The sequence below is a fragment of the Rhinoraja longicauda genome, chromosome 1 (genome assembly GCF_053455715.1).
Source record: "Rhinoraja longicauda isolate Sanriku21f chromosome 1, sRhiLon1.1, whole genome shotgun sequence".
Classification (NCBI taxonomy): Eukaryota; Metazoa; Chordata; class Chondrichthyes; order Rajiformes; family Arhynchobatidae; genus Rhinoraja; species Rhinoraja longicauda.
This window is the reverse complement of record NC_135953.1, coordinates 44,937,697-44,965,056: the sequence shown is the minus strand read 5'-3', so window position 1 is coordinate 44,965,056 and position 27,360 is coordinate 44,937,697. Positions and strand designations below refer to the sequence as shown.

Sequence of the window (27,360 nt, the reverse complement as noted above, 5' to 3'; positions counted from 1 at the left end):
AGAAAAGGTTGTAATTTATTTTAAATGACAAAAGCTGTTGATGAGAGCTGTGATTTTCTCTCCTTGGAGCAAGTCATTTGGTATTAAGGTGAATCATTTTGCCTCCTTTTGAGGAAGGGTTTAGCATGTAAAGCATGCCATTATAAATTTACCAACCAACCAACTAACTGATAATGCAATATATTGAATTCAATAAAATGTAGTTTTTCAAACTTATATTTAATATTACATTTCATATTTAGTGGAATTGACACTGATTGCTCTCCTGAACATTTTACTGGTTGAGAAATGGCAATAAGCCACTATTTCTGGAGGTTGGTATGGTAAGGTACTTTGTCACATGTAATGGGGTGCAGTGAAATTCATTTTTGTATGCAGTTCAGTACGTATCACTGTACATAAGCACTTAGACATATTAGACAAGCATCTCAGATACAGTGAAAGTGTATAGTAGTAGTACACTGAGACAGTATACAGAGTCTGTGCAGGAAGGAACTGCAGATGCTGGTTGGTACTGAAGATAGACACAAAATGCTGGAGTAACTCAGCAAGACAGGCAACATCTCTGGAGAGAAGGTATGGGTGACGTTTTGGGTCAAGACCGTTCTTCAGACTAGAGTCAGGGGAAAGCAAAGTTTGGCACCATTTTCAAGTCCCATTTGGTGTAAGTGCAGGGATCTTGATCTGACCATGAAGGTCTGTTGTCCTGGCGGCGTTGCAGGGTCGGCCTGGCCCAATCATAGCTGTCGTGTCCTCCGCTGCTGCTCTACCGTTGTAGGCCACGTGCGGTCCACCTACTAAGCCTCGGAGCAGTGCCTGGTCCAGCCAAGCCCCAGATATGCTTACTGGCCCTCCAGGTGGGTCCTCAATCTTTGGCGGGAAGGTCAGGCCTACCAGGCGAGTCCCTGGTCTGTGGCGGGTGGGCTGGGCCTACCAGGCGGGTTCTGCTCTGCTAAGCGAGTCCACTGTCCGTGGCGGGCGAGTCAGGCTTACCGGGTGAATGCCAGATCTCCAGCCGGCAAGCTGGACCTTCCATGCGGGTCCTCAGTCTACGGCTGCGGCCCTCCGGGATACTCCCGGCGCACGTACTATCCTCACTCTGCTGGCGGCCAGGCCTGGCCCTGGTCGGGCAAGATGGACCCTGTCCAACATGTCTGCGCAGCACTTGCCAGGAGCTCCCTTCCTGAGTTTCATTAGATTGTCAGTGACCAAGGACAGGGAGGATGATATGAGAGTGACGGACAACTTAAAGGCCCAGGACAAACTTGTGGACCGAATACAGAGGGATCAACCAATTTGCATTTTATCTACTTTCATACATGGGAAACCATATTGTGAGCAGAGAATCCAGTGCCCTAAATTTGAAGAAGTAAAAACAAATTAGGGTGCACAGAGAGTAGATATTCAGAACATTTTTAGATAGGGCATGGATAATCAGGGAGGAATATGGATAATGTGCAGGCAGGTGAGATTAGTTTGGCTTGACATCATGTTCGGCACAAACATTGTGAGCTGAAGGGCCTGTTCCTGTGCTGTGCTTTTCTACGTTCAATATTCTAAATTAACTGCATTAGCTGAAATGAAATATGTGAGGCATTGGTAATGAGAAAGGAAGTGGTAAAGGTCTGGAGGGATTGGGGCTGTGGGGAGTAAGTAGTGTTGGATGAATGAGCTAGAGTGTACTGGATGGAACAGTTCCTTCAAACGCTGAAAGGTGTAGGGTAAATGTAGCAATCCCATTATCCCATTATTCCATCCCATTAGAGGAGCAGGAAATTGTGAAAAATGATTAAATTATTGGAAAAATTAGTGGGATGGATCATAAAGTTAAGGAGAACCCTGTCCTATTTCTTGGTGTGGGAAGAAAGGGTAAGAGCAGAAGTGTGGATATGGAATGGGCATGGTTGACGGCTTCCTGGTTAACCGGAATTAATGGTTAATAGGAAAGGAAGATTTTTCAAAAGCACTGTTATGGAACCATTATTAGAACAGTCACCATGGAGCTTGAGTAACTGGGATGGTGAGGAAGAGGTTCAGAGGAGTTGAAATGAAAACAACAATCGGGTGGGGCTGGTGTGGGCAAGTTGGGCTGGTGTGGGCAAGTTGGGCCGGTGTGGGAAAGTTGGGCCGATGTGGGAGAGTTGGGTTGAAGGGCCTGTTTCCACACTGTAAGACACAATAATAGTGTACATGTAGAGGATGCTGGCCTCTGGACAAATCAAATGGAGGCAATGAGGTTGAGGAGAAAAGATCTTAAATAAGTGTATGTGCTAAATTATTATGAGTTCAAGAACAGGAATCAGCACCTAGAAAGTAATATGAAAATGAAGATAGGGACCAGAGCTGGGCTGGAAAAGAAAATATATCACATACCAACATTCAGCAAAGCAAAATAGGTGGCTTAGAGAACATGAACAAATGGAAAACACATTGGAGTAAAGTGAGGACTTCTTCAAGGTTTGCATTCCCATTGATGGGAAGAGGTAGTGACTTGAACAACCACACAGAAGAAAAATTTGTTGATGCTGGAAACTTGAAGTAAAAACAGGAAATGCTATAAAAGACCTAGGCAACTCCCCTCCTCCTCTAACAGTGGAATATTTTAAATGCATATGAAAGTCAAACTGGTCTAAATGTAGTCTGTTACCCAGGATAGGGAAATCAAGAATCAGAGGACATAGATTTAATGTGAGTGGGGAAAGATTTATTAGGAATCTGAGGGGGCATCTTTTGCACTCAGAGGGTGGTGGATATATGGAATGAGCTGCCCGAGGAGGTAGTTCAGGCAGGTATTATACCAAAATTTAAAATACGCTAGGACAGGTACATGGATAGGAAAGGTTTAGAGGGATATGGGCCAAATGCAGGCACATTGGACTAGTTTAGGTTGGGCACGTTGTTCAGCTTGGGCGAGTTGGGCTAAAGGGCATGTTTCCGTTCTGTATGACTCTGGTCCTTGGTTTGATGTCTTTTTCCAAATGTGATGTCTCCTGCAAAGTAGCAGTTTCTTGTGTTCATCTCTGGATTGGCACTTGAACCATAATTTTGCCACTCATCATTGCCTAAAGTGAGATTAATTCCACTTAAGATGGTGGCTTTGTTGATTCAAGGACTTATTTTAGGAAGGTGATGAGGAGAAATTTCTTTAGTCAGAGGGTGGTGAATCTGTAGAATTCTTTGCCACAGAAGGCTGTGGAGGCCGTCAGTGGATATTTTTTTAAGGCAGAGATAGATAGATTCTTGATTAGTACAGGTGTCAGAGGTTATGGGGAGAAGGCAGGAGAATGGGTTTAGGAGGGAGGGATGTTGTTGTTCGTCCTTCGGGTTCGAAGATGACCATGACTTCACTTTTCGACCGCTGATTGGAATCCCTGCCAGTATGCTGGCCAAGGTTGAAGTCATGACTTGCACTTGACTTGGATTTAAGTGAGGGGGAGTTGCTCAGATCATTGGCCTCACTCTCTCATCCTGGCCTATCGGGATCCAGCAGCAAGACATAGTCGAGACGGCTGGGGACAGGTCAGGATGCAGTGGATGGTCAGTAGTGTCCTACATATCTCACTCTGCCCTGTTTGCTCTCCACGACGCTTTGCTGGGATCGTCTTTCTGCTCGTTGAACCTTCTGGTGGTTTCCTCCGCGCAATCCGCCGAACCCAGGCTTCACATGCTAGGTAGACAAGCCCTAAAGCCGCTGGAACCAACGACTTGCCGACTGTACTTGTGGCATGCACACAAGACAGTGGAGACATCGTGGGGGCGGGGTTGCCCACGGAGGGAGGGATAGATCAGCCATGATTGAATGGCAGAGTAGACTTTATGTATGTGCTCAATTATTATTTTGTTATGGTAATGTGATTTTTTTTTTAAATGTAGACTTCTGTGTCGAAAAATACTTAATTCATTTACAGAGTTACGCACATATATCTTGCACCTTGAAGATGTGTACAGTAGAAACATTTGAGCTGAATGAATTGAAGTAGATGATGGTGTAAATTAGTGTCCCCATTGCTCATGTCTCCTGATTACATCAGTTGCCAAGGATTTGCAGATGTACATTGTTAGACCTTTTTATGATGATGGCGTGCTTTACAAGGAGATAAATCAGTATCGGTAGATTTCAATGTCAGCTTCAGAAAATATGAAATGAGAAAAAAATAATGTATTTCAAGAATGATCATCACAAAAGGGCATCTTTAAAAAAGATGCACATGCCTCTAACTTTTCATGTGTTCAATGTAAATCTCTGAAAAGTAGCAGTTTTCTCTGAAATAATGTCCGCCTCTCCCTTCGTTGACCTCCACAGCCCCTCTGACCTCACTGACTACTACAACCGCACTCTCTCCTCCTGCCTCGACCAGCTTGCACCTATAAAAACCAAAACAGTTTCCTTCACCCACTCTGCTCCCTGGTTTACCCCTGAACTCCGCGTGATGAAAACTCATGCCCGTCAACTTGAAAGACTCCGCAACAAAACAGGTCTCACAATTCACTCCCAAGCCTACAAAGACCACATACAGCACTATAAAGATGCCCTCTCCCATGCCCACTCCACCTACTACTCTCAAATAATTCACTCTGGCTCCGGAAACCCCAAAACACTCTTCTCTACAATAAACAAACTCCTCAGCCCCCTGGACACCATCTCCCAATCATTCACAGTTGACAAATGCACCACTTTCCTTTCATTCTTCCAAAGCAAAATAGACAACATCTACAGCACCTTAACCACCAACGCCCCTGCTCCCCCTCAAACCACCTGCCCCCCTTATCCTGTCAGCCCCTGCCTCAGTTCTCCCCAATCTCCACCACCGACTTCTCTGACCTCTTCACAGGAATAAAAACTGCCACCTGCTCTCTGGACCCCATCCCCTCCAGCTTTGTCAAGGCCTGCCTTCCTGCTCTCTCTCCACTTATCACTGCAACAATAAACTCCTCCCTGTCCACTGGCATCGTCCCGCCATCCCTCAAAATCGCTGCTGTCACCCCCATTCTGAAAAAACCTGGTCTAAACCCTGACACCCCAAACAACTTCAGACCAATCTCCAACCTACCCTTTCTGTCCAAAGTTTTGGAACGTGCTGTAGCTTCCCAACTAAAATACCACCTCTCTACCAATAACCTGTATGAAACTTTCCAATCTGGATTCCGCTCAAACCACTGTACTGAAACTGCGCTCCTCAAAATCACAAACGACATTCTCCTCTCCTCCGACGCTGGCAACCTCAACATCCTCATCCTACTTGACCTCAGCGCCGCCTTTGACACCATAAATCACTCCATTCTCCTCACCCGACTTGAAACCTCCCTTAACATCACCGGCACAGCCCTATCCTGGTTTAAATCTTACCTCTCTGACAGACACCAGTTCATCTCCATTAACAACTGTAAATCCCCCACCGCTCCCCTCCCCCAAGGTGTCCCCCAAGGCTCAGTCCTTGGCCCCCTCCTCTTCATCCTCTACCTGTTCCCCCTTGGTCAATTAATCCGCCATCATGGTCTCAACTTCCACTGCTTCGCCGATGATATCCAGCTCCTCATCTCCACCAAGTCAATCTCCTCCACCACACACTCTACACTGACAAACTGCATTACTGAAATAAAATCTTGGCTTCAATCAAACTTCCTCAAACTCAATTGCAACAAATCTGAAATCATCATCATTGGTCCAAAAATGCTCACCAAATCCACCCAAAACTTCATCCTCAACATTGATGGTCTCCCAGTATCCACCTCACCTCACATCCGGAATCTTGGAATCATCCTTGATCAAACCCTCTCCTTCGACAAACACATCAAACACATCACAAAGACAGCCTTCTTCCACCTCAAAAACATTGCCCGTCTCCGTCCATCCCTCTCCTCCACAGCTGCAGAAACCCTCATCCACGCCTTCATCACCTCCCGTCTGGACTACTGCAACAGCCTCCTCTATGGCGCACCCTCAAAAATCATCAATAAACTTCAATACATTCAAAACTCCGCTGCCCGTCTACTCACACACACCTCGATCCGTGACCATATCACCCCCGTCCTTTATAAACTCCACTGGCTCCCCATCCCCCAGAGAATCCAGTACAAAATCCTCCTCATAACCTACAAAGCCCTCCATAACCTGGCCCCATCCTACCTGACCGACCTCCTCCACAGGCACACTCCCACCTGCACCCTCCGCTCTGCCGCTGCCAATCTCCTATCCCCCCACATCCGGACTAAACTCAGATCCTGGGGGGACAGGGCTTTCTCCATCGCTGCTCCCACCCTATGGAACTCACTACCCCAAACCGTTAGAGACTCCCCCACACTCACCACATTCAAAACATCGCTGAAGTCTCACCTGTTCAGTACTGCCTTCAACCACTGAAGGTCACCTCACCTACTGTCTCCTTTCTCTGTTCATTTATTTATTTACTTATTTATCTATTTATTAATTTCCCTATGTTCTCAAAATCTCTGTAAAGCGTCTTTGAGTATATGAAAAGCGCTATATAAATAAAATGTATTATTATTATTATTATTAAAATTATAATTTTCAACCATACATAATTTATTGCAATGAAATGGCATCCAATCAGAATTTAACACAAAGGTAATACTCGATAATGACTTTCTGGGGGACTTGCACGTTCAGAGTGGGAGTAAATGATCCTGTACTCATGGGAATTAGCGGGTCGTTTTTTAACAATGTATTTCGTTTTTGCAGGATACCTTCTCTTACTTCAACATCACAAAATAATCTTTTACATAAACAAATAATTCCATCACAATTATTTTAGTGCTTATTCACCCTGCAAATAAAACATGTTTAAATGGCCTAATGGTTGAAATATTGGACATACTTATATTTCATAAAAGTGTCTGGTTACCTCAGAGTCTCTCAGCTCAAAGGTTTGTGAGTTTAAATCCCATTTTGGATCTTGGAAAATAATCTTTATTGGACTTTCAGTGAAGTATTGAGGCAATGAGATGATGCATGAAGGATTATTTTGTGTTACTACATTATGCAGCGCGGCCAAGTGGAGCAGCTGTTAGAGCTGCTGCCTCACCGCGGCACATACCTGATTCGATCCTGACCTCAGCTGCTGGCTGTGTGAAATTTGCACGTTCTCCCACATGAACGCGTGGGTTTCCTCTGGGTGCTCCAGTTTCTTTGCACATCCCAACAACGTCTATGCTCTGTAAATTGCCCCTAAGGTATGGGGGGTGGATGCAAAAGTGGGATTACATGGAAGCAGAGTGAACAGGAGATTAATGGTCAGCGTGGACAACGTGGACTATGCTTCCATGTTGCAATTTTCAGTAAGTTAATTGGATTTCTGTGTTATCAAGTCCAAGGCAGAAGAAAAATACGTGATAGTATTACTCATGATTTCTCCCTTGAAGTATAAAAATACTGTACATTTAAGTTGCTTGCAATTCATTGGAATTAGCTGTTTTAAAACATAGCCTCTGCACTTACATTACAGTGCCTGCTGTGCTTAAGGTTTAAACCATTGGCTGCAAGGTATTTGGGCATCATGTGGAAGTTATAAAACAGTAGATTAATTCAAGGTTTTTTTTCTTAGTTCTCAATTGGGCTAATATTTTCATACCATTTGTGTTTGTGCTAAATTGCAATTTGTCAGCGGTGTCACAGATACAGAGATACATATCTAATAGGTGCAGGAGTAGGCCATTCAGCCCTTCGAGCCAGCAATGCCATTCAATGTGATCATGGCTGATCATCCCAATCAGTACCCCGTCCCTGCCTTCTCCCCATATCCCTTGATTCTGCTATCCCTAAGAGCTCTATCTAACTCTCTTTTGAATGCATCCAGTGAATCGGCCTCCACTGCCTTCTGAGGTAGAGAATTCCACAAATTCACAACTCTCTGTGTGAAAAGGTTTTTCCTCATCTCAGTTCTAAATGGTCTACCCCTTATTCTTAAACTGTGGCCCCTGGTTCTGGGCTCCCCCAACATAGGGAACATGTTTCCTACATCTAGTGTGTCCAATCCCTTAATTTTATATGTTTCTATATGATCCCCTCTCATCCTTCTGAATTCCAGTGAATACAAGCCTAGTCGCTCCATTCATTCATCATATGACAGTCCAGCCATCCCGGGAATTAACCTGGTGAATGCTGCACTCCCTCAATAGCAAGAATGTCCTTCCTCAAATTAGAGTACTCCTTATTGAGCAATTTGAAATAAACATTAGGTTTAAAAGTTTTTTAAAAAGACAGTCTCCTTTGTGTTGATCTTTATTATAACACTCTGATACAGAAATATATATATATATTTACAAATGGCCATTGCTTTCTGTGAAGCCACTGTTAAATAGCCCAGTTATAATTTATATTGATTGGGTACTGATACAACATGGGAGTATATTTCATCCAACTGACATCCTTCAAAATTAGGTGAACGCGAGCTTACTGGAGAAGAAATGTTATGTTCCAGCTTAAACATTTACCAGCAAATTTTTAAGCCTCTCTGGACTGATAGTCCACTATGGCTGATCTATCTCACCCTCCTAACCCCATTCTCCTGTCTTCTCCCCATAACCTCTGACACTTATACTAATAAAAATCTATCTATCTCTGCCTTAAAAATATCCACTGGGCCTCTACAGCCTTCTGTCGCAAAGAATTCCACAGATTCACCACACTCTGATGAAAGAAATTTCTCCTCATCTCCTTCCTAAAAGAATGTCCTTTAATTCTGAAGCTATGACCTTTAGTCCTAGTCTCTCCCACTAGTGGAAACATCCTCTCCACATTCACTCTATCCAAGCCTTTCACTATTCTGTATGTTTCAATGAGGACCCCCTCTTTCTTCTAAACTCCAGCGAGTACAGGCCCAGTACTGACAAATGCTCATTTCAGGTTAACCTACTCTTATTCCATGTTGTCAAGCTGGAAAGGATGTACATTTATGAGGGTGTTGCCAGAATTCTTGGGCTTGAGCTATAGGGAGAGGTTGAGCAGGCCAAGGCTTTATTCCTTGGAGTGCAGAGGATGGGGGGGGGGGGGGGGGTTGATCTTAAGGAAGTATACAACTCTGAGAGGAATACATCGGGTAAACACACAGTCTTTTGTCCAGAGTAGGGAAATCAAGAACCAGATTTAGGATCAGTGACAAGTTCAGTGAAAACCAGATCTAGGTTTAGGTACATGGATAGAATAGGTTTGGAGGGATATGGGCAAATGCTGGTAGGTGGGCATAGTGTAGATGGGGCATGTTGGTTGATGTAGGCATGTTGGGCCGGAGGGCCTGTTTGCACCCTGTATGACTCTATGACTTTAATGATCAGGATTCTTGAAAAGGGCTACTTGCTGAATAATCAGTTTCTTATTTTTAGTCACTTACAATGGTGAGCAGAATTTCTAGTCCTTACTTGGAATATATAATGCTACAAGTGTTATGGAAATTTTATTCTATAATGTTGATAGTTTCAAGATAATCAAATAATCTGTAATCTAAATAATTTCATATGTTCCAACTTGATTATCCTTTGGAATATAAATGATGACATTTACCAATGAAGCCAAAGCTTAAATACTAATTTCTTTTTTGTTACCTTTCAGATATTCCATATGACATATGACTTCGCCAGTGCTGTGGTGAGAATATTTAACCTCATTGGAATGATGCTTCTCTTATGCCACTGGGATGGTTGTCTACAATTTCTAGTTCCATTGCTTCAGGATTTCCCCCCTGATTGTTGGGTGTCCCTAAATGGTATGGTTGTAAGTATTGGTATATTTTTTATGTATATTCCTCAGCCTTTCTTGAAACATGGTACCGGGCCCAGAAGCAAGCGTACTTTCAAGTATTGCATATGTACCAAGAATATCCTTCGAAACACTTCAACATTTAAACTTGATTTTTTTATGGCATTGATTATTTAACAATAATGTTGTGCTGTGTGGCAATTCCATACAAGTTGCACATGGACTAAGGGAAAAATATATCTTCATAAAGAACTAATGCTACAGGGGACTAGTTATGTTTTTCTGGCAGGGATAAAAGGGCCACAGTATAACAGCAGAGAGGAGGAATGAGTGTATAGAAAGCTAGGAGGGACAGAGCAAGAATTAGTAACAGCAAGGAAGTCAAGCCAATGTTTTAACACAAATGTATTACAAAGGTGTAATGTATTCATGCATATTCATGTGCCATGTTAATGAGTGGGTGTTCCTTTAGCCGAGAACGCTGGGTAAATAAAGGCTGGCGCGATTCTGGCAACTAGTGTGTGAGTGTACTTTATCTTTATGCCGTGCTGAACATAACAAAATTGGCGACGAGGACGGGATTGTGGAGGAGACAGTTTGTTTTGTATAACTAGCATAGCTTTTGTACTGCTAAGTTTTAGGTGCTTTGCTACACCAGAACAGGCAGGAAATCTGAGCTTGTGCAAGGAAAAAAACTCTCCTCGTTCCTTTGTTTAAAAAAAAAGAGAAGGACAAAATGGCCGCGTCCACGGGCTACATTGGAAGCCTGGGCATCTTTGACAAAAGTAGAGAGCCGTTCAGCTCCTATATAGAAAGAGCAAACATGTTCTTCATGGCAAACAACATCTCGGAGACCAGTGGTGAAGGAGAGGTAGTGGCTGCAACAAACAAGGCCGTTCGTGAACGCATGAAAGCGATTCTGCTCACGGAGATCGGACCTGAAGTGTACGGCACACTCGTGAATATCCTTGCGCCCATAAAGGCAAAAGATGTGCCTTTCAGTGACATTATAAAGAAGTTGGAGGAGCACTTCAACCCAAAGCCTCTGGAAATTGCAGAAAGCTACAAATTCGGCACGAGAAACCAGAAGCAAAACGAGACAATCAGTGAGTACATTGTTGCCTTGAAAAACTTAACGTTGCACTGTAACTTTGGAACCTTTCTTGAACGCGCACTACGCGACAGATTTGTTTGTGGTCTAGTGGACGAACGAATTCAGTCCAGACTCATGAGCACTCCTGATCTTACGTTTGAGATTGCTACTACAATGGAGATGGCATCAAAGAATGCTCGCGAGTTTCGTTCACCACATACTGCAGTGGCCGTGTACACACACAAAGCAGCGCCTATGGCCAATCCAAAAGGGGCAAAACTGAAACCGAAGTATGGCGGGGAGCCGAGTGCAGCCAGTTGTTATCGTTGCAACGGTAAGCACCCATCCCAATCCTGTCAGTTCAAAACAGCTAAATGCTATAACTGCCAGAAGAAAGGCCATATCGCCTCAGCATGTCGGGCCAAGCTTAAAGTGGGAAACACACAACAACACCAGAAAAGAGTTCACAACTTAGAGATGAACCCGGATGATAATGAACTTGGGTTGTACATCATTCATGCAACTGATGTCAATAAGCCTACAACCAGCCAAGACAAGGACTTTCGAATTAAACTATTGGTTAATGAACAGTTAATTGATATGTGCATTGACACGGCAGCAGACTGTTCGGTCATGAGCAAAGATCTGTATGAAACAAAGTTCTCACAGATACCATTGTCCGAGAGTAAGGTCAAGCTGAGAACCTACTCGGGCGAAGCCTTGGAGACGTGCGGACAAATGAATTGCAAAGTTCAGTGTAATGGACAGTCAGTAACACTGCCCATCATAGTGGCCAGCTACAGAAATAAACCAACCCTCCTTGGAAAGGATTGGCTGAGTAAAATAAAATTAGACTGGAAGAACATTTTCAGCATCGATGCGTCCAGATCACGTCTTGAAAATGTCATAAGCAAACATGCTGAAATATTTGCTGATAGTTACACGGGAATAACAGGATACTCTGCACACATTCGACTGAAGCAAGATGTGAACCCTGTGTATTGTCGACCAAGACCAGTACCATATGCGCTAAAGCAACAAGTGGAGGAAGAACTTAACAGGTTGGAGCGGAATGGAGTACTCGTGAAGACGGACCAGAGCACCTGGGCAATGCCAGTTGTGGCTGTGCTCAAGGCTGATAAAACTGTTCGACTATGCGGTGACTACAAAGTCACAATCAACCAAGCTGTTGACGACGAACAGTATCCTTTGCCAACCTCGCAGGATCTGTACGCAGAACTTAGCGGAGCAAGAGTCTTCACTAAGCTGGATTTGTCTCATGCTTATGCCCAACTCAATGTTGACAAAGAAAGTCAGCAGTGCTTGACCATCAACACCCATAAGGGCTTGTATTCATACACAAAGCTGCCCTATGGTGTGAAATCTTCCCCGAAAATCTTTCAGTCCGTCATGGACAAAATGTTGCAAGGCATTCCGCACTGTGTGTGCAACCAGGATGATCTACTGATATTGACAGTGGGCATGGAAGAACATCTGGAGATACTCGAGCAAGTTCTCACACGATTGAACTGCCACAACGTCAAACTGCGAAAGAGCAAATGTGCATTTGCACAATCGGAGGACTCAAAGTAGATTCCAATGGACTGCGCCCTGTGAAGGCGAAAATTGAAGCAATTGTGAATGCTCCAACGCCCAACAATGTGTCAGAGCTACGATCATTCCTTGGGATGGTGCAGTTCTATGCACGATTCCTTCCAGATTTAGCAACCGTGCTAAAGCCACTACATCATCTGTTACAAAAGGATGAGAATTGGATGTGGGGAAAGGAACAACAACATGCATACGACATCTGCAAGAAAAACCTGACAAGTGACAAACTCCTTGTTCACTACGACATGACGCGCGAGATGAAACTTGCTTGTGATGCTTCAAGGTACGGCGTAGGTGCAGTGATTTGCCACGTAATGGATGACGGACAGGAAAAGCCTATTGCTTTTACCTCCTGCACCCTATCACCAAGTGAGCACAACTATGCACAGATAGAAAAGGAAGCACTCAGCATTGTGTTCAGAATCAAGAAATTCCACCAGTTTCTTCTTGGTAGACCATTCACCCTTGTGACTGATCACAAACCACTACTCACGATACTGGGTCCCAAGTCAGCTATACCTTCCATGGCGGCATCAAGGATGCAGCGATGGGCAATTCTGTTGTCCCAGTATGACTACAAGGTGGAGTACAGAAGCTCCAAATGCAACGCAGTCGCAGATGCGTTGTCCCGATTGCACCATGAGAACTCTGATGTGGGAAGCGAGAACTCAATCTACACACTGCAAGTCGTAGATGAAGACTTTCCAGTGACTGCAACAGAAATTGCAGCTGAAACAGAGAAGGACACTGTGCTGAAGAGTGTTTATGAACAGACATTGAATGGGTGGACTGAAATCGAGAGTGGATCAAACTCGGAACTGAAGCCTTTCTATAATCGACGACATGAATTATCATGTGAGCAGGGATGCATAAAGTGGGGTTACAGAGTGGTTGTACCAGAGTCTTTAAGAAACAAGATTATGTACGAACTTCATGCCGAACATCCTGGCATAGTTAGCATGAAGTCAATTGCTAGAAGTTTTGTATATTGGCCTGGTATAGACAGTGACATTGAGTCACTGGTGAGCAAATGTAGCGTGTGTCAAAATTGCCGCAGTAAACCACCAAAAACACCACTGCAACCCTGGTCATGGCCAAGTAGACCGTTTCAGAGAGTTCATGTAGACTTTTGTGAAAAGGGTAATGATAATTTTCTGGTACTAGTAGATAGTCATTCCAAATGGATTGAGGCTAAGCATATGGGGTCAAGCACTACTGCTGAGCGTACCATAGACGAGTTGAGATCGGTTTTTGCATGTCATGGTTTACCAGAAGAACTTGTTTCTGATAACAGACCTCAGTTTCGTTCAGAACAGTTCAAAGAGTTCATGCAGCGTAACGGGGTAAAACACACACTTGTTCCTCCATACCATCCAGCCTCCAATGGGGCGGCGGAAAGGTCTGTTAGAGTAGTCAAAGAGACTCTCAAGAAACAGGTTTTGCAGGGTAGTTCAAAGCTCAGCATGAAACATCGTTTGGCTAGTTTCTTGCTGAAGTACAGAACCACACCACACACAACTACGGGTTATTCACCTGCAGAACTGTTGATGAAGAGAAGGCTAAGAATACGCCTAAGTCTAGTTCAACCCAATTTGGCCTCAAGAGTTGAGCAAAAACAGTTAAGTCAAAAACACCACTTTGACTTCCACAAAAAGGAGAGGAACTTCAAGCCAGATGAGCAAGTTCGTGTGCTCAGTCCTCCCAACAAGTCCAGTCGAGACAAATGGGATGTTGGGAAAATAGTGGAAGTGTGTGGAACAAAAAGTTACTTAGTGGATGTTGGAGACAAGATCAAAAGTGTTCATGTGGATCAAATGATTCCAGCCAAAGATGAACCAAAAACTGAGCATGAATTCCTAATCCCTGAGTATTCATCTGAAAGTGAGTTAGAAAAGACTATTGTGGTTGATACACAAAATTCAGTGAGTACAGATAAAGAAACAGACTTGTCTAGTCAAGGTCAGTGTACTAACATAGAGCCAAACAAGCCAACAGTTGAGTCTATACGTCCATCTGTTATGCCTGTTGCACCTGTTACTGTTAGACGATCAGGCAGGAACCGCAAACCAGTAATTAGGTTAAATTTGTAAGTTAGATAACTCACTCTACAACTAAACCGAAAATGTGTGAATATGTAAAATAAATGTATTATGTTTAGCATTTTAAATTTTGTGAATATGGTTAAAGGTATTGGTTTAAATCAAGTATCACAACATCAACATTGTAACTGAGTACTTGGATTTAATACTTAAAAAAGGGAGAGCAGTGTAATGTTATGTTAATGAATGGGTGTTCCTTTAGCCGAGAACGCTGGGTAAATAAAGGCTGGCGCGATTCAGGCAACTAGTGTGTGAGTGTACTTTATCTTTATGCCGTGCTGAACATAACAAAGGTTGTGAAGCTATTGGCACTTTGATAAAGTAGCTAAAATGAAGAGGTTAAATGTGGCTTGACTCAACAGAAAGAAAAATCAGAATACAACATTTCCAAGAAGGAGAGTAAAGGAAAAGGTCAGGGTGACAAAATTGATCACGAGGGTCACCATATTGTTCAAGGACTGAATCAATTGCATCAGCGGCAAGGAAAAGAAGATCTGTTATTTACCATGGATTCCTAAAATAGAAGGAAACAGAAATATTTAGTGAGAATTTAAAAATAATAAAGCAATAATGCCACGGGATTTAAGTTGCACGAACAAACTGCAAGAAAATAGAAAAGGAGGTTAAAAAACTATTTAAAATATTAATAGAGTGCTTATTTATTACAAAACTTCCTTTGATTCTTTAGCCAATTACCTAATTAATTTACAATGGCTAATTAATCTACCATGAAAGGTGGAAGAAAACCAGCACACCTGCCAGATAACTCAAGTGTAAAGAAAAGTATGGGCCAGGATATATGTTTCATGTTTCCAGGGGGTGCCGAACGATGCCTGCCTTGCCAATGGTCTGTCTCGTCTTTTTCCTTCTTCGTGTTTTTAGTTTGTTGTAAAATGTATGTTTTATTTTTTCTTTAGTTTTGTGTTATGTGGGGGGGCACTTGTTTAATCTCTTTCCTCGACGGAGATGCAGCTTTTTCCATGTCGTATCTCCTTCTGCACTGCGACCTAACATCATGCAGCTGGCAGCCTCTTGTTGGGACCTCGGGAGCTCCAACCGTGGGAGCCTACACACTTACCATCGTGGAGCTTGCGATCACTCTGTCAGTGATCGACCTTGGAGCTCCAACCGCGGGAGCCTGTGGACTTTACCATCGTGGAGCTCATGGTCCCTGGTTAGGGACTGGCTTCGGGAGCTCCAAGACGTGGGAGCTCTGACCGCCTCGATCACGGGAGGTTCGACCGCCCCGATCGCGGGAGCATCGATCACCCACATGTGGGAGCTTTGATTGCTGGCTGTGGGAGCATCAATCGCCCCAACTACAGATGATCCGACTCCCCCGTCCATGGGAGAAAAAAGAGGAAAGAAGATAAGACATTATTGGCTTCCATCACAATGGGGAATGTGGAGGAGCCGTTGTGGTGGATGTTTATGTCAAATTTTTGTGTAGTTGTGTGTCGCGTTGCTTTTTTAGTATGACGGTATGGCAAACCAAATTCCTCGAATGTTACAAAACTTGGCTAATAAATTACGATTATGATTATGATCATGATGATAGACACAAAAAGCTGGAGTAACTCAACGAGGCAGGCAGCATCTCTGGAGAGAAGGAATGGGTGACGATTTGGGTCGAGACCCTTCTTCAGACTGGTTAGGGATAAGGGAAACGAGAGATATAGATGGTCATGTGGAGAGATAAAGAACAATGAATGAAAGATATGCTAAAAAAGTAACAAAGATAAAGGAAACAGGCCACTGTTAGCTGTTTATAGGGTGAAAATGAGAAGCTAGTGTGACTTGGGTGGGGGAGGGGGAGGGAATGCCAGGGCTACCTGAAGTGAGAGAAATCAATTCTCATATCACTGGGCTGTAAGCTGCCCAAGCGAAATATGAGATGTTGGTCCTCCAATTTGCGTTTAGCCTCACTGACAATGGAGGAGACCTAGGACAGCAAGGTCTGTGTGGGAATGGGAAGGAGAATTAAAGTGTCCGGCAACCGGGAGATCAGGTAGGTTCAGGCGGGCTGAGCGAAGGCAATGTATATTGCCTGACAGGTGCACTGGGGTGGAAACTATGTACACATTTGAGCTTAATGTACACATTTGAGCTGTGTGCAAGAAAAGAGGGAGCCAAGGATAGGGGTCTGAAGTGGTGAATGGAGGAAGCGTATTCTCAAATCCTTGAAGATGGAAGGACATGCTGATGTTGTTTAAGAGACCACGTGGGATACTTGACCTTGCAAATGGTCTCTGCATACAAAAACAAGGAAATCACGTTCAATCTTTTCTACTTCACTGTGAGTCCTCAGCAGGCACTGCACTTTGGGAAGAAAGTCTTGGGCAGAAATCAGAGGAGGTTTATCAGAATGAAATCAGATTAAGACTCATGAGATATGTGGAAAAATTAATTGGAGAAGCTGTGATTGTTTCTCTTGGGTAGGATAGTTAGGGAAAGACCTGATATATTCAAATATGTGAGGGTTTTGATAGAGGAAGTAGGGTAAAGTTGCTTCATGTGTCAGTAGCATTTTATAAGCTATTTACTAGACAATTTCATGATTAAAACATTTAGATTAACTAATATCTTTCCTGATTTCTCCCCTGCATGCATGCAACGGTTTGTGACTTAATTGAATAAATTAAAATATTGAACATGAGAGTTAATCTTGACACGAATGCCTCAGTAATATTATTTTACTGCTTGTTTCAGGGAACCATATTAATTAACTTGTCTACAAAGAACTTGGTTGTATTACAATCCCTTACTTTAAACAAATTGTAGGAAAGCATAGGATGTGAAGCGTTCACAAACCAATCTTTTTTCTTTAAAGATAATGTAAACTCTGTCTTAACACACTGCATCAGGCATTTGACATTGAGTGAAAGCTCTGCAGATTTTCTTCTTGAGCTGAAATGCAGTTGAAGAAAATTCCATGTTTTTCATCCACAAAGCTATCACACCTATATTTTTGATACCTCTTGCAATTATTTCATAAGCCTTTCTGCTGCCTCACAGCACCAAGGACCCTTGTTCAATCCTGACCTTGAGAGTTGTTTGTGTGGAGGTTGCACATTCTAGTTGTGACTGCATGGGTCTTTTTTCCCAGAAGGTTGACCATTGTATATCAGGGGTGGCACGTTGGCGCAACGGTAGAATTACTGCCTTACAGCGGCCGAGGCCCGGATTCGATCCTGACTTCGGGTGCTCTCTGTACGGAGTTTGTATGTCCTCCCTGTGACCACATGGGTTTTCTCCGGGTACTCCAGTTTCCTCCCACACACTAAAGATATGCAGGGTTGTAGGATAATTGGCTTTGGTAAAATTATAAATTGTCCCTAGTGTGAAGGATAGTGCTAGTGTCCGGAGATTGTTGGTTGGCACGGACTCGGTGAGCCGAAAGGTCTGTTACCGCGCTGTATCTCTAAACTAAATTAAAAAGTAAGTAAATGTTAAAATAATCAAAATTGTTTTGGGATACACAGGACAGAATTGGATATGGAGCTGAAGGAAAATACATTGAGGCGAAATAGAATTATTCTGTTGGGAGTCACTATAATCTCACTGGTTCAATGGTCTCCTTCTGCGTTGTATCGTGTAGGTTCTATCAATCTTTAAATCACATTAGCTTTTTTTTTCATTTCTTTAAGGAGCCTTTCTGAAAATCCTATGTAACAAAGTATGGGCTTGAAATTTGTTTTCCGGTACACAGGGTTACAGTCACTTAAATGACATCATTAGCCTAATTTATTGCAGGCAAATCAGACTGGTGTCAATGGGCAGAAAGGCTGGCATTGGCGGGGTGGGCCGAAGGGCCCACTTTTGTGCTGTACAACTCTAGGTTCCCATCTCATTGCCTGGGATCAGTTATGCATGCTATTCATGTAGTAAGGAACTGTAGATGCTGGTTTACACCGAAGATAGACACGAATGCTGCAGTAACTCAGCGGGACAGGCAGCATCTCTGGAGAGAAGGAATGGGCTATTTATGGACTAATATGGAATCTGAATCTGAATGTGACTGATCAGATTAAGTTGCTGATCTTTGATGACCCCTCCTTCCCCCAAGGATGTCGATGGTGAGGGTTGTTGTTATGTAATGCCATGGGCAAATGATTAGACTCTCTGTGTTTGGAGATGGTTATTGTTTGATACTGAAAAACATGCAAATTGATTATGCATTATTATTTTCCAGAATACTTGTTTCCTTCTCTCAACAAAAATAATTCTCTTAGCAATCCCTGTTCATTTAATGGAAATTATAATTTTCTAGAGATTTTTGTGTACTACCCCTCTCCTCTCACTTCAATCAATCTCCACACTCATTTGTGACTCTTTGACGCAATGTCAAATTGGACGTCAACAATGTCAACAGTGAGGGAAATGCACCTAAACCCACCATTGTCATCGTATGACAATTAAACATGTGCACCTTCACAGAGTATCGGCAATATCATCCCAGGAACATCAAAGCCAATTATAATTGTGATGTACACTCTTTTAAATAATAGACAACTGATCATTGGTGGCGCAGCGATAAAGTTGCTGCCTTAATGCGCTTACAACTCCAGAGACACGGGTTCGATCCGACTATGGGTGCTATCTGTACAGAGTCTGTGCGTTCTCCCCGTGACCGTGTGGGTTTTCTCCGAGATCTTTGGTTTCCTCCCACACTCCAAAGACCTACAGGTTTGTAAGTTAATTGGCTAGGTTTAAATGTAAATTGACCCTAGTGTGTGTAGGATAGTTTTAATGATCGAGGATCGCCGGTCGTTGCGGACCCAATGGGCCGAAGGGCCTGTTTCCACACTGTATCTCTAAAATAAGCTAAAATAAAATAATTATAATGCCCAAAACTAAATAAGGAACAATTGCAATTGATAATCTTTTAAATATCCCTGAAACTTACTGGCTTATTTGTGAATCCCACTTGATTCTCAATGAATTTTATTCTCCACCACCCCTCCAGCCTCCTTATCATTGACTGGCGTCTATTACAAACCCACTGACTCCCACAACTATCTTGACTACACTTCTTCCCACCCTGCTTCCTGCAAAGACTCTAACCCCTACTCCCAATTCCTCTGTCTACGCTGCATCTGCGCACAAGATGAGGTGTTCCATACTAGAACATCCAAGATGTCCTCATTCTTTAGGGAACTGGGACTCCCCTCTCCCATCTTGAGGATGAGGCCCTCACTCATGTCTTCTCAGTATCCCGCAGCTCCGCCTTTGTTCCCCTTCCACATAGTAGCAACAGAGACAATCCCCCTAGTCCTTATCTTCCACCCCATCAGTTGTCGCATACAACACATAATCCTCTGAAATTTAAGCCACTTCCAACGGGATCCCACCACTAGCCACATTTTCCCATCTCCACCCCTTTATGACCTCTGCAGAGACCATTCCCTCTGCAACTCCCTGGTTAGCTCATCCCTTCCCACCCAAACCACCCCCTCCCCAGGTACCTTCCCCTGCAACCAACCGCAAAAGATGCAACACCTGCTGCTATACCTCCTCCTTTGACTCTGTCCAGGGACCCCGACAGTCTTTTCAGGTTAAGCAGAGGTCCACTTGCACCTCCTCCAACCTCATCTACTGTATCTGTTGTTGAAGAAGTGGACTCTTATACATCGGCGAGACCAAACGCAGACTGGACGATCGTTTCGCGGAACACCTTCACTCAGCCCTTGTGAACCAAACTGATGTCTCGGTTGCTGGACACTTTAATTCTCCTTCTCAATCCTACACAGTCCTTTCTGCCCTCGGTCTCCTCCATTGTCAGAGTGATGCTAAACGCAAATTGGAGGAACACCATCGAAGGGCCAAATAGCCTCCTCCTGCACCCATTTTCTATGTTTCTACCATCTCATATTTCGCTTGGGCAGCTTACAGTCCAGTGGTGTGAATATTGATTTCTCTCACTTCAGGTAGCCCCAGCATTCCCTCTCTCTCGCTCCCTCCCCTACCCAATTCGCACTAGTTTCTCATTTTCACCCTACAAATAGCTAACATTGGCCTGTTTCCTTTATCATCGTTACTTTTTTGCATATCTTACATTTATTGTTCTTTATCTGTCCACATCACTGTCTACATCTCTCGTTTCCCTTATCCCTAACCCGTCTGAAGAAGGGTCTCGACCCAAAACGTCAACCATTCCTTCTCTCCAGAGATGCCGCCTGACCCGAATGAGTTACTCCAGCTCTTTGCATCTATCTTCTTATCATTCTTGTTCACTGGCAATGATACAGTCAGAGAAACTGGAAGAATCAGCAATTCTGGGATAATTGGATTATCTGAATATTTTAATTGGTCCAGTGGTCAGCTTTTCTTGTTTCTGACAGTGACAAATTTTATTCATAGTATTCGTTATTTCAGCCCATAATCATTACGAACAGCCAGGAGCAAACTGATCCTCAACACCATTGTCATTTTGTTAGAAAGATCAAAGTCACAGATCAAATACCCTCTCAGAGATTTCTTTTTTTATGTTTTAAAAACTGTTAAATATTAATAGTAGAGGTTGTGTCATATGTTGCTAATCATCGCACAATTACTTTTGTACCATAAATAAAAGAAATCTTTCATGAAGAGTACATTTTCATGAAGAAAGAGGCCAGTCTGAACAAGGGTCCTGATCTGAAAAAGGCTCCTATCCATGTTCTCCAGAGATGCTGCCTGACCCGCTGAGCTACTCCACCCCTTTTATGTCTTTTTTGGTAAAGCAACATCTTGTGGAAAGATGCAAAATGCTGGAGTAACTTAGCAGGTCAGGTAGCATTTCAGGAGATCATGGATTGGTGACTTTTTGGGTTGGGATCCTTCTTCCTTCTACATTTTAAATTTCTTATGTTACACCATAGTGAGTGACTTTCATACAATAGGATATTCAAGTTTCAAACCTTGCCCACACATAAAATTAGGTTTACCAGAGTCATCTTAGTTCTTAAACGTCTTCCCAATATATAGAATTCAGAATGTAAAACAACTTTTCAATCAGATTAAACCTCTCAAACACAAGTAGGAATCTAAAAATGCTATAAGTGTAGGAAAATAACTGCAGATGCTGGTACAAACCGAAGGTATCACAAAATGCTGGAGTAACTCAGCAGGTCAGGCAGCATCTCAGGAGAGAAGGAATGGGTGATGTTTCGGGTCGAGATCCTTCTTCAGTCTGAAGTCTGAAGAAGGGTCTCGACCCGAAACGTCACCCATTCCTTCTCTCCTGAGATGCTGCCTGACCTGCTGAGTTACTCCAGCATTTTGTAATACCTAAAAATGCTATGATATAGAATCAAGGAATTGCAGATTCTAGTTTACAAAAAAAGACACAAACTGCGGGAGTAACTGTGGATAGATATAATACTAGAATAACTCAGTGGAACAGGCAGCATCTCTGGATAGAAGCAATGGGTGATGTTTTGGGTCACGGCCCTTCTGAATTAGCATTCTGAAGGAGCGTCTCGAACCGAAACGTCACCCATTCCTTCTCTCCAGAGATGCTGCCTGTCCCACTAAGTTACTCCATCATTTTGTGACAATCTTTGATGTAAACCAGCATTTGCAGTTCCTTCTTACACAGTAACTCTGCGGCTCAGACTGCATGCTATAATGGTGACTGGAAGGAATACGTAGATGTTTGTTTTTAGCTACTCATGTCTTCAAGCACTACTTCAACAAATTACCTGAAAATAGAAATACCCAAATAAGCAAAATTGAAATGAGCTGGAGACAATATATAATTATGCAATTTGCTGGGTTTTGTGAAAACCGATGGATAAAAAAAATAGAAAATTAAGTTTGCATATCAGTATTTTTGTACCAAACATCCACCTATCCTTCTAAATATGTGAACGAAATGGGTAGGTTGTTGAAACATTTGCATAAAACATAAACCAGGAACATGCTGTTCAACCCACAATAGCTCTTTTCCTTGCTTGGTCAAGTGTCTGCCTCAATGTCTCTTTACATTGCTATCGTGTCTGTTCCCACCACTGTCCCCAGCACTGCATTCCAGGCACCTCCCGCTCTGTGTCACATCATTTTCCAAGTAAATGTTCCCTCTCTCAACCTAAAGCCCTGCCCTCGAGTATTTGACTTTGTCGCTTTGGCAAAAAGACTCTGAATATTTACCCTGCCTATTCCTCTCATAATTTTTATACACTACTATCAGGTTGCCCCTTAGTCTCCATTGCTCCTGAGAAAACAATCCAAGATTGTCCAAATTCTGGTTATAGCTAATCCTCTCCGTTCCCGACAATATCCTGGCAAATTTCTTTTGTACCGTCTCCAAAACCTCCACGTCCACCCTACAAAACAGAGATCAAAACTGCATACAATACAGACAGTTCAGTTGGTCCATCTTTGTTTTTGACGTTTAATCATTCTTTTTTGCTAATGATCTGTAATGTGTAACATCTGATCTTCCTCCATACAGTCCTTTCTCAAACACCACACTCCTTCCCCACAACTCTGCATCAACATGTATAAATGCTCTTCCCTAGTTGTGAATAAGGTTCACCAAGCCAAAATGTTGCCTGGTTTCTCCTTCCACTGATGCTGCTTGACTGGCTGAGTTCTTCCACTGTTTCTGTTTTTGTTTCAGTGAAAAGGAAGTTCAAGTGAGGTAATCATTCCATAATGCCCGCTTTACACAACTATTGAGAATTAAAATCACTGCAATAAGCACTGAGTTAGTTATTTCGAAAGTCATAATGGTTTTAAGGCGATTGTCATACCCCTTGGTTAATGAGCAGTCACCTTTATTCTCACCATATCTTGCCATAGCAGAAGACCCCATTTGTTATTTATTTTTCATATCTCTTATTCAAAATTAGTAATTAATTAATTTGGCATCTGAAAACATCATCAAATCTGTACACATTTTGTCATTTTTGTTGTTAGAGTTGCGTACTTTAAAGTAGGTTAGATCTCCTAGTAAAAGAACAAGGAGCCACAGTTTAAGAATAAGGGGTAGGCCATTTAGAACGGAGATGAGGAAGAACTTTTTCAGTCAGAGAGTGGTGAAGGTGTGGAATTCTCTGCCTCAGAAGGCAGTGGAGGCCAGTTCGTTGGATGCTTTCAAGAGAGAGCTGGATAGAGCTCTTAAGGATAGCGGAGTGAGGGGGTATGGGGAGAAGGCAGGAACGGGGTACTGATTGAGAGTGATCAGCCATGATTGCATTGAATGGCGGTGCTGGCTCGAAGGGCTGAATGGCCTACTCCTGCACCTATTGTCTATTGTCTATTGTCTAAAACATAAGCACTGTAATAAAATCAGGTATGTAATAAAATCAATCTATTTGGAGATAATAAAGTGAGGTCACGAAAGGCTGGAATTGCTCTCCCTCAGTAAGATTAAATTATATCTGTTTTTACAAAATAAAGGGAAGGCATTATGGAAATGCTACATACCATTGCATAACTTGATACTCATCATGAATAACACTCACACGCGATATAGCTAGAGGGACATTAATGTTATTGCTTCTGACAAAAATTATATTCAGGTGTTTTTTGCGCTTGCTAAAATCAGTGCTTTTTTTGGAGACAAAAAGGTGCTTGTATGCCTACAGATTCTTGCTGTTGCTATCTATGGTGGATCATCGTCCTACCAGCTGCCTAAGCATTTTAAGGGCCTGACTGCCATACGTGTACCATCATGAAAAAACATTGTCTATAATATTCCACTATGTAATTGGAGCAGGACTTTTTTATACTTCTAACAAAATACGTTATTAAAAAATGATTTGTAAGTCTTCTATGAAGGCCACATGTTTGAGTGTACCACTTTATTGTAACAACATAATTCAATTATCATGACCTGAAGGTATAGTAGAACAAGTCTTGTCTACCATATGATTCCGTGTACAAATCATCATCATGATTTTACCTGCATATCTTTGCTGAATTGTGTGCAATTTTTAAGATAATCAACGCGTGTTGACAGTATACACATTTGGTTCATCAAAAGAGGGTTACGTCCAATTTCTAAACATTATCTTTGCATTATCTATTAAATTACCGGCTTACATTTCAATTTGCAGCATTTTGTGCATGTGCGTCCCAGTCTATCTTCACACGTACATGTTTTTCTGTACACTGAAAATTATTTAAAAGAATTAAAGAGTAGGCAATGCAGTTGAAAGGATATGGAGCAAGATATAAAAATAGAAGATACAGTGATAGGAATGTACTGATCTCTGAAATTCTGAATCGGTAAGCAAAAGACAAAAAGTACAGCAAAATGTAGCAGTCTCTGAAGACCAGATAATCTCTCTTGGGCTTGAAGGAGAAGTCGTTAGCTTAATGTCACAGCAGCTAGTGATCCATTACATTTCTAATAATAACATGAAAAATTAAGTCTTTCAAAAGTTTTTGCTGATTGTGTGTTCTTTTTCTTTTCTCCATGCAGAATGATTCATGGGGGATGCAGTACTCCTATGCACTGTTCAAAGCTATGAGCCATATGCTTTGCATTGGCTATGGAGCTCGGGCACCAGTTTCTATGTCCGATCTCTGGATAACCATATTGAGCATGATAGTGGGAGCCACGTGCTACGCGATGTTTGTTGGCCACGCGACCGCCCTCATCCAGTCCTTGGATTCCTCAAGACGACAGTACCAGGAAAAGGTAGGTGTTACAACATAGACAATAATATGCCACTGCATCGACTTCTAATTAAACAATATCAGAGTAAATCTTTTAAGTATCTCCCGATTTAGCAGTTGCTATCGGCATATCAGACATTCAAAGGCTGCGATGCCTCATGAGACATTACGTGTACACTCAAGGTGAAACCTGCACGGTAGTTTGTTTCTTGTGAATGCTTATATTAATTGAGGGTGACTTATTAGCACTGCAGTCTGCAGGCTCTGCGATGGCTGATGAGGATTTATATAACCTACCACAGCTGTGTCGATTGGGAGGTGGTGTGCTCCTTCGGTGATTTACAATGGGCTTTTGTGTGCTCCTGTTGAAAAGGATTTGAGGTTCTCAGTACATTCTGATTACCACTAGAATAGAGAACAGTTCAGCGCAGGAAAAAGCTCAATCTCCATTTCTTGCCTATCTTAAAGCTTCTTAAACATATAATATCTCTATAATATCTGCCTCCACCATCACCCCTGCAACCACATTCCAGGCACCCTCCACTCTCAGTGTAAAATAATTTTCCCCACACATTTCCTTTAAACCTATCCCCTCTAATCTTAATGCTATGCCCTCTAGTATTTGACATTTCCACCTTGGGGAGAAAAAAAGATTCTGACTGTCTACCCCATCTATGCCTATCATATTCCTTTCCTAGGATACAGTATTCGTCATAGAGGTATACAGCATAGCTCTATATACCTCTGTCAGACCGTTTGGTCCAACTTGTCTATGTTGACTAAGATTTTTCCAAGCATCCACCTTTCCAGAAATCACTTTGCCCACAAAAAACCTACTCCAATAGGCTTTTGCAAGCTCTTACAATTAGCGTTTTTCAAATTGTTTCAAATATTTATTTATGATGTTAGAAAACATTTTTCATAGTTTGAAGAAACTTTAATAGTTTTTGATTGTTTTTAAGTGTAACATTCATCATTGCTGACAGCTTTGACATCCAGCTCAGCCAGGAGATACATCTTACCTGCCTGACAAATGTTTGGCCATTTTGTTGGTGGGGTTTGGTCAGGTGTGATGGTGATGGTGTTTACATTGCAGGAAGCCTTGCCTTTGCACAGAACTGATGACATTGACTTCCTTCTATGTGTCTCTGCAAGGTAAAACTGACCATTTCACGTAGGTCAGCAAGAAGTTAGGTTGAAGGTTGACGCAAAATGCTGGAGTAACTCAGTAGGTCAGGCAGCATCTTGGGAGAGAAGGTATGCGTGACGTTTCGGGTTGAGACCCTTCTTCAGTCTGAAGAAGGGTCTCGTCCCGAAACATCACCCATTCCTTCTCTCCTGAGATGCTGCCTGACCCGTTGAGTTACTCCAGCATTTTGTGTCTACCTTCGATTTAAACCAGCATCTGCAGGTTTTTTTTCTTAAGAAGTTAGGTTGGTTCACTACTTAAGGCAAATTTTGGGCCATTAATGTGGCATATGCAAATCAATCACAGCTAAGCTATTCTGAAATTATTTTGTAACCTCCATTTCGGGAGGAATCTCTTGAAAAAGTAATTGATGTGCTAAGTCGGTAAAAGGACTTACCTAATGATTTAGCTCATCCTCATGCAGTGGGTATAACAGCATCACTTCATCTGTTGAACAACTTAGAAGTAAAAAGGAAACCAGAAATCAGAGAAAGTATTTGTGTGGCCGTGCTGCTGCTGGGGATGGAGTCAGCTGAGGAGAGAAACAGAGTTGCTGTTGGTTACGCAGGGGTAGTATTCCTGAAGAACCTTTAATGGGCCTATAATGCAATCTTTAGGCTATCAATCCTACTTGTCCTAAAACAGAAATAAACAATGGGTGCTTATGTGCAATCTTTAGTCTGGCAATCTGACTTGTTCTAAAACAGAAATAACAATTGGGTACTTTATGTTGTGTTGTAGGTAATAAAAAGAGTGGAGTTTGGTATTAATAGTTCACTGTGATGAACAATCATTCTTTACCAGTGCTATTCAATTTGTCATGCTGACTGCCATGTTTCATGATCCTAAAGATCTTGTGTATCTGGATTGTTCCGCATTGCTATTTTCTAAGTTTATTTGGTTGGTGCTCATTCATCACTAGAGCCTTGAAGAATTTCTATTGATCTTTCCTATGCCATTATCTTGCTAGAAAGAATGCCTTGCACATAGTCAGAAGTTGTCTGAAGATAGTGTACAAAGTTTACCCCAAATAGTTTACCCCAAAACA

The 27,360-nt window shown here is 42.5% G+C and overlaps 1 protein-coding gene across 1 annotated transcript in view; it reads left to right on the top strand.

Annotated features, from left to right (window-relative positions):
* Positions 1 to 27,360, top strand: part of LOC144592177 (potassium/sodium hyperpolarization-activated cyclic nucleotide-gated channel 1-like) — a 271,424-nt gene that overhangs the window by 129,398 nt on the left and 114,666 nt on the right. Inside the window, exons 3-4 of the mRNA XM_078396648.1 lie at positions 9,566 to 9,727; positions 24,927 to 25,145. Coding sequence (XP_078252774.1) covers positions 9,566 to 9,727; positions 24,927 to 25,145 — 381 coding nt within the window. The remainder of the gene's footprint in view (positions 1 to 9,565; positions 9,728 to 24,926; positions 25,146 to 27,360) is intronic.